The sequence below is a fragment of the Procambarus clarkii genome, chromosome 5 (genome assembly GCF_040958095.1).
Source record: "Procambarus clarkii isolate CNS0578487 chromosome 5, FALCON_Pclarkii_2.0, whole genome shotgun sequence".
Lineage (NCBI taxonomy): Eukaryota > Metazoa > Arthropoda > Malacostraca > Decapoda > Cambaridae > Procambarus > Procambarus clarkii.
Window position 1 is genome coordinate 1,306,712 of NC_091154.1, and position 8,606 is coordinate 1,315,317.

General features: G+C 39.0%; 1 protein-coding gene across 3 annotated transcripts; it reads right to left on the minus strand.

Annotated features, from left to right (window-relative positions):
* Positions 1–4,309: 4,309 nt before the first annotated feature.
* On the minus strand, positions 4,310–8,385 carry LOC123764522 (uncharacterized). 3 transcript variants are annotated; one of them, XM_045752448.2, is made up of 3 exons: positions 7,966–8,385; positions 7,522–7,652; positions 4,310–5,924 (listed from the first exon to the last, which is right to left on the minus strand). In XM_045752448.2, the coding sequence occupies exon 3, from the start codon at positions 5,876–5,878 to the stop codon at positions 4,364–4,366; it is 1,515 nt and encodes a 504-aa protein (XP_045608404.1). In that variant the 5' UTR covers positions 5,879–5,924; positions 7,522–7,652; positions 7,966–8,385; the 3' UTR covers positions 4,310–4,363. The 3 variants fall into 3 exon arrangements, with proteins under 3 accessions (XP_045608404.1, XP_069193983.1, XP_045608423.1); XM_069337882.1 differs by having other exon boundaries at positions 4,310–6,441; XM_045752467.2 differs by lacking the exon at positions 7,522–7,652.
* Positions 8,386–8,606: the final 221 nt, after the last annotated feature.

Sequence of the window (8,606 nt, forward strand, 5' to 3'; positions counted from 1 at the left end):
TACAATAGACTTGATAAATGACGTATTTATTTTGATGCTCTCAACCAGAATCATCTGTTTTACTGCATTAGTTTTTTTTTATTTCTGCCTGCAGATATGTGGGAGAAAAACAGCAATGAAAGTATAACTGAACAAACTGAGAAATTAGGACGAGAGACTTGAATGTTTTCCATTTACTTTTGACCATTACATGTTCAGTCGCCACAGCCGGGGAGGACTAAAACTTCCAATTTTCACCTCTTAATATGTGGGTTTGTGAGGCAGGGATATATGGGAGGCAGCAAAACATTTCTACCCAAGTATGACAGTTTAGCCGTCTTGGTTGCTATGTACAGGTACGTTGAAATCTATGATGTATATATTGGAATGGTATTAAAGTTTACCTTGAAAGGAAAGTATTATTAGTTCCTCATATAATATATAGATAGTTCCCTTATGGTGCCTGAAATTTTGGTTGAGGCATGTGCGGGCAATATTTTGTCTACTAATGTCTGGTCCTGGTTTTCAGGATGACTGTAGTTCTTGCTTTCCCAATGTGTGTGTGTAAGATCCTTGCCAAATCCAGTACTGATGACATTCCTCATTTTGTGCCAAGTACTGTAAATGTTAGTTTTTGTTACTGTAGTTATAATAAAGCTGAATTAAATAAAAGTTGAGCCTGCTTTTAACTCGTGAAGGGAATTATTACTGCATGCATCTAAAATTTTTATCAGCGACACTTGCTGCAGTCAAGAGGTTGCTGATAATTGCATATTTACTAATTTCCTCTAGTACTGGAATTATGACTGATATTTAGGAGCTATTGAATATACCACAACACTGACGGTACTAAGTACTGTAGTCTTTTTGGCTTGGTGCCCTTTTGTGATAATTACTTGACATCTGCCAGACACTAGTGGAGCACTGGCCAGGGCTGCTCGATCCCCATGAATCCATTGGGAGGTTTCGTGGTTCGATGCTCGATTCCCAGATGGGCAGTCTGTTATTAACAGCATAGGTGAAGTGCTCATTAATCCAGCCGCCAAACCCCCATTTATGAATGAAACGGTTTATACACGACTCTACAACTGAAGACATTTGAACAGTCCTTTGCCAACAACTTCTGTTCGAACTGCAATGCAGTAAAATGCTTCAACCACGTACTTCAAATACAAATAATTGCCAATAGAACCTAAACACCTAACCTATGCCAAACTATACAGTACTTAGGCCTTTAATAAATATAGTACAGAAATTATATAAATGTTATATATAATATCTATATAACATTCTATACAATGTTCTATATGCAATATTCTATTGTTCCATATATCTATATAATATGTTCTATATAAATATCAAATACCAATATTCAATACACAATACATTAACATTTATGAATGCATCTTTGTGGAATGGCTGCAGCTTTAACGAGCCTGGCCTGAGGACTGGCTGAAAAAATTGCCAACAGAACCTAAATGCCTAATATAACCTATGCAGAAATATGCTAATACAGTATATTGATTTATAAGAAAATTACCATTTTGAATGAACAGTATAGTAACACATGGACTGCGCATATTGGGGGCCTGGTTGCAAAAAGTATTTGAATTATGTAAAAATAACTTAAAAATGTTAAACAAATCTCCAACTTATTGGCTTCAGTGTCGTGAAACTTTCATCAAAGTATTTTCAGAAATTGATTTTAGACGATTTTTTTTAATAATAAGAACGTTTTTGTTGATTAGGAGAACAGCTCCTAATTACTGGAACTAAAGGATAATGCAGTAATAGAGATGCAAGCACCTGTCTGACGCTCGAAGAAGTGTCCACGGAGTGGATATACAGTTGGTGCCTATATATCATTGCTGAGTAATACATAACACAAATAATAATGGATAACTATGTTAATATGATCTATTTTGTTATATATCTATATAACATTCTTTATATCATATAACATTATATATCATATAAATACATTGTCCAATGTTAATATATGTTAATTTCATCAATGTTCCATAAATAATTTTTTTTTAAGATTTTAGTGTTTTTTTTTTTTTTTTTTTGCTTTTGTTTATTATTTGATTTTGTTGTAACGTTTACATCCTGGAGAATGTACATGTTTTTATAACTATGTGAAGATAGGATGAAATTGGTCAACAAATAAGTCAGTCACAACTCGCACAACTTTGGACTATTTTTTTTGACTGATTTTTTCTCTGATTTCAAACTATTTTCTTTGTCTCTTTAGGTTTTTTGATGATTAGGGACCATATTAGGGCTTATTTACTTATATAAAGTATACCTTAAATATATCCCCTAAATCATTATAATTATTATAATTATCCCAATATTTTGTGTTTTTTGGGGGTTATTTTTTCTTGACTTCATTTCAACACATATTGACCGACAACTTTCACATATTCAAGTACAAATGCCAAACAATGTTTATTAAAACATACAATTAAATTAACAAATTAAAACTACCTTTATTCATTGTTAACTTCAACTTCAATTATCTCTGAAACTAGAGTTTCAACTTTGAGTGGCTTCTAAAATTCCAGTTTTTGACCAATTCTCACTATTTTTGACATATTGTGTGCTCAGCTGTCTGTTCTACAATCCTTTCAGAATGGATTTCTCATAAACTTTATACATTTAGAGTTATAATTTTTTGGGGTCTAATTTTGAAATTCCCTGCAGTAAGAATTATAAAATAATTCCCTATTATTATATGCATATAATATCCAAAATCCATGGAAAGACCTTCCCGAAAACCCCGCTACGTTGCCGAACTGACGACTCGATGCCGAGTCCTTACTGGACTTCTCTATTTAACGGATTATACAATGCTGAGTTCTTACCGAGCAAAAGTGTTTTAATAAATTATTATATGTCAAATCATATATGTATGTATTGTGCGATCTAAGGGTTAAAATTTATGAATGTGTCGTTGGGGGGTCAGCCACTGAATGGAATGAACATAGTATGAGGATGTGTTGGGGCAGGACAGAAATGGTTGGGCAAGTTTTTTTCTTTTACCTAATGCCTCTCTTCACCTAGCAGTAAGTAGGTATCCAGAAGCTAAGCAACTGTTGGGGGGGGGGGAAGTTTTCATTCTGGAAAGGGTCAGTAGTTTGATGGGTGGGGGGGTGCTACATAGCCTTCCCGGCTTGGTGGCTTCTTTGATAATTACTTGACAGGGGAAAGGGAGGTTAAGATCTCGATATAAGCCTAGAGTATATATATACACAGGCTTCATGTCGCCAACAAAACAAATCATACTGGGACACCACCTGTGATGGCCAGCAGTCCTGGACCAAAGCTTGATGCTATAATCTACAATGTAATATGAACACAGTCTGGGTCTATGCCTCCTATACATTAGACTCTACCACTGATGAATTTTCACTGCAACAAAACAGCTTGTTTCAGACATTGCCTCAAACTTACTTGAACTTACAGTATTAGTTATTTATATTTTGACTATAATCCACCTATGGGTTCACACAGCAAGTCGCTCTGATTAATGCATCATGAAGCATTGGGAAACATTTTGGGTGAAGCTTAGAAAAAGACGACAGCTTACGAGCTACCAGCAGCAAAAGAGCCTGGAAATGGCACGAGATGGTTTGCTTTAGAATAAAATAATATACAAAGCGTAGTGGTCTATGTCCTCACTTCACAATCAAGAGCTCAAGCCTCATCCTTGTCCTGGTTCAAGCCTTGGACACACTCCAGAACAGAAATGGTTGGGCATGTTTCCTTTCACCTGATGCCACTGTTCACCTAGAAATAAAATAAGTACTTGGGAGTTGGTCAATTATTGTGGGTTGCATCCTGGGAAAGGTCAGTAGTTGACCTCAATGACCTTAAATACAGGCTTCCTGTCCCCCGACAACTGGAAATTTATTCTACAATATTTCACAAGTGAAAGGTACGTACAGTATATAATGTGTATGTATATACGTAGGGCGACTTACACTTGTAAGGAGCCTGTCCACCCAGCTCTTTGGATTCTTAGTTATGAGGTTCCGGGTTCGATCCCTGGTGGAAGCGGAGACAAATGGGCAAAATGTTTCTTTTACCCTCATGCCCCTGTTACCTAGCAGTAAATAGGTATCTGGGAGTTAGACTGCTGCTACGGGCTGCTTCCTAGGGGGTGTGTATCAAAAGGAAGGCCTGGTTGAGGACCGGGCCGCGGGGACGCTAAACCCCGAAATCATCTCAAGATAACCTCAAGAAGATACATACAGCATATAAAATGGTACTGTACATGAAGGTGTAATCATACAATATTCTATGTAGGTTAACAATACACTTGAGCTAAAATTATTGGATTTAATTAAATTATCACTTTGGCATACAATCATGAATAAAATCAACTTCTTTTGCCTATACTGCTGACCCACGATGCAGTCCAGATGTCTTGCGCAAAGATTCCCTTAGTGCTAGGAGACTGGACAGGAAAGTGATCTATGAGGCTGACTCTTGGAAGATGCTGACCAAGAAAGTTCCATAATTCACTCTCTTGAGGTTGATGCACATTGACCGCCAAGCGCTTGAGGCAGGGAAGGGACGCGGCGACCATCTGTGCAGTGTCGAGACTTATCTCGCTCGATTCCGGCAGTACCAGTAATTCGGTATGTCTCCAACCACCTTCTTCCACTACCACTTGTAAGGCTTCGTCCAAGTTGCAAACTGATGCCCAAGTACAATGGACCTCCTTTAAATTTTTCATTTTCATATTTAAAACTTTAAACAATCTAACAGAAATATTCTGCAGCAATTCTAGCTTTTCAACTGTGGGGAAGAGAGAGTCCACATTGCTAGTACTGGTTATGTCAAATCCAAAACTATGCATTTTCAAAATGAAAGTTTTTAGTTGAGAACAGGCTTCACTGAGTATAACAAGATCCTGACTATCGAGAAGATAAGTTGTGAGATAAAGATATGTCAACTGTGGGCCATAACTAGAGAATGTCAAATCTTTAAACCTACACACACTTCCAACTGTCACTATGAGCATCTTCAGGTGTGGTAGAGCTTTAATGGCCTTCCCAACCGTCTTGTCATTGCCTGCTTCAGAGTGCAGAGCCAGCACTTCCAACTTAGGGCAAAGAAAGGGCAGCATCTGCAAGGTGCTGACACCCACCTCCTGGTGATCCAGGAGCATGCACTGGACAGCAATAGTTTTTTTATTGTAGTTCGCTTGATATAGGAAGTGAAGAGCATCCCGCAACAGATATTCCGAGCACTGAACGTGCTCTATCTCCGGTAACAACAGTAAGAGGGCAACTCCTTTTCCCGAGAATCCCAACTGCTCGACGGAACAGTCGTATTCATTTGCAAAAACTGAGAAGTACACACATCTTAGTTTTTTACACTGAGCCAGGTAAGCAAGTCCCACATCAGAGATTAAACTTCCTGTGTCCTCCCTGGCATCGAAGATCTTCAGATGGCAGCAATTAATCCCCAAAACAGCCAGGAGGTCATCTCCCACTAATGATCCAACAACCAACACTTGCAGGTTAGTTAAGTGACCCAAAAAGGGCAGGAATGAGAAGTACTGCATGCCCTCAGCATCCTCCACCTTGAGGTGAGTGAAGGAAGACATGAGAACTCCGTGCCTAGTAGTCTTCCAGTAGTCTAAAACCTGTTTTATGTTGGCAGATGTGATGTGGATTCTCCCTTTGAGTATTAGGATGGGTAAAAACAACTGCGTCAGCTGAGGGTCACGGTAGTACCGGCAAGAGACAGCCAAGTCTGCCAGAAGCGGGGAAGCTGGAAGGAGGTATTGATATACTGCCGAGACATGTCCACTTTGTAGACGGCAGGAACATAGCCAGCGAACAACAAATTCGTGTGTTATGCAGTATAGCCCACGCACCCTCATGATTTAGCAGCTCTTTTGATCTATGCAGAACTACTGTACTGTATATCTGAAAGAAAATCAACAATGCATATACAGTACTAGTGCACAGTATTACAATATTTTAGTATAGCATTGTATGCAGCCATGGTTCACAAAAACATTTTCTACTGCAAATTATATAACACCTCTCCACATATTTACACAAATAAGATAAAGTAGAGTTATAAACAATGAATTTTAAATACAGTATAGTACAGTACTGTACTAGTATACTCAAAAGGTAAACTGAAGCAAAATATAAACTTTAGGGGATAAAAATAAAAATATAATTTGTTATGCCCCTGGCTTTATCTTTTTTTAACCTCTGAAGGCGAAATATATTACTGTATTTGAAATATAATGAGATTTGTTGGTAATATTATTAATTGCATGATTTTGTAACACTTCATAGCCAGCCAGAACTCTCCATAACTTCCCGAATCTCCAAGTTTTGAGCCAATTTTTCTGCTGCTGCCTTGTTTAAGGGGTCCCGATAGCAGTCGGGTTCATTCTCGACGCACAACTGAGAATTCCGGGTTCGAATCCTGGGCAGGACAGAAATGGTTGAGCGCATTTAATATCACCTAATGCACCTGTTTACCTAGCAGTAAGTAGGTTCTCAAGAGTTAGTCAGCTTGTTGTGGGGGAGGGGGGTGCATCCTGGTGGGGTCAGTAGTTCCACCCTGGGGTGGGGGGGGTGGTGGGGACCTTAATATAAGCCTAACATGTATGAATACACTCTGGCTTCCTGTCTTCCGACACAGTGAATTACTGTACTACAGTACTATTATTTGCTCCCCACCAACAGTTACTCCAGCACTACACTGGAGTAACTTAACTTAACCACTTAATAAACCACTTAACAAGAGTATTGTCTAACTCTTCATGATCTGATATTTAGTGTTTTTCTCTCTGCACCTTTGCCACCTGTTTTGTTTTTTATTTGAACTGTAAAATCTGAATTTTTCATTTTTTTACACTACTGTATCATCACTGGTACAGAAACTGTACTAGTGATGATACTAAACATCTCTGCTAAGCTGCCTCAGTCCCCGCCCTTGCTCAATTTTCTCAATCAACACTGAAACTTCCTCCATAATTATAATTTGTGCCCTTTTTTTCTTCCCCTACCTGCTCTAGAGGGTAGGGAAAAATGCTTGCCTGTCAGCAGTAATAGGCTGTAGTCTATTACTGCTGACAGGAAAGCATTTTTTACTCAAAATAACTAGAGCAAAATGGGGGAAAATATTTGAGTAAACAGAGATCACAAAGGATGCAGAAATTATGGAAAAAAAGCTACAAGCTTACTTTATTATGCAATTTTTAGTAAATGATAAAATTTAGTAAATAAAGTACTGCAAAAAAATTAATTTGTTTACTAGTACAGTACAGTATATCATTACTACTAATAAAAGGAAAAAAGCAACTTTTTTTGTAATTATGAGAATTATGCAGAATCACGAGGCCTATCAAGATGGCCTCATGGAGTACACACCATAAACTATAATATAAATGCAAGATTGGTTCTGCTGACAATTCCGTGCAATTCCAGCAGGGTTACTGTACTACAAAGTGTACAATGCAATTTTTATATGAACTTATTGTGTGGGTGGCCCAGTACTCACCTAGCTGTGCTTGTGGGACTTGAGCGTTGGCTCTTCGGTCCTGCCTTTTGACCATCGAGTATTGCCAACACTGGAAGTGTCCGGACCATGTTTTCTTTCCTTGTGGTTTGTATGGTGCAGTAGAAGTCATACTAACCCAGATAGGTCCAAAGAAGAGCTCTCTTAACATAGGCTACACATAAAGGGTATATGGATGGAGAAACATTAAGAATGGGGCATAAAGAGGCATAGGAGTGTTTCAGAAGCTTCAGAGGGGAGAGGCAAAAGATTTTAGGAGTGCAATACAAGAAGTGTGTTTTCGTGGTATACAATGAGAATATTGGCTGGAACGTAAATTTCTTCAGTACTTATAAATTTAAATAAGATATATTAACGTTGTATAACTGACTATTTTATAAAGGTATTAATCACACAGCATTTTCAGACAACAGAATAACAACTCACCCTTACTCCAATATGCGACATACGTCAAGCAATTGTTGGGACCCACATCTGACTGGTCAGTCGATGGCCTAGTTGATATAATTATTGTCATTAGTGGCGACTACGACCCATGGGGTCAGATGCGGTGGCTGTCCCGGTAACGTCGAGTGGGTTGTATTTCCCTACTGTCTCTTCAGATAGTCGGCACGTCCGGTGACTTGTTAAATAATTGTGATAGAGAATCTTGCCTGGGGTCGAGCCCCTCGCACAGATTCCGTCTAGTAAACTTCGCTAGCCTCACCATTCGGCTTTTACAGGAGGCACTTATCTATTACAGGTGTAGGTATAGGGGGGACGCGCGACAAGCCGTCGGCTTCCTGTCCTAATAGAGGCCACTAAAGAGATAATGGCCCTCAGGTAAATTCAGGTTACATGAATGTTGTTGTTGTTGTTGTTGTGTTGATTTAGGGGCGACGACGATCGTGGGATGGATGCGCCCCGGCTGCCCGATACCGGGAAATAGCGAAGGGATGGGGCCCCTATAGTCTCTTCAGGCCATAGACCCTACAATCTCCTCAGGCGACAAATTTTACAGTCTCTTCAGGCCGCGGACATGACGGATGAAGCGGAAGGTATGGCGAAGGATGTCATGACGGACGTCT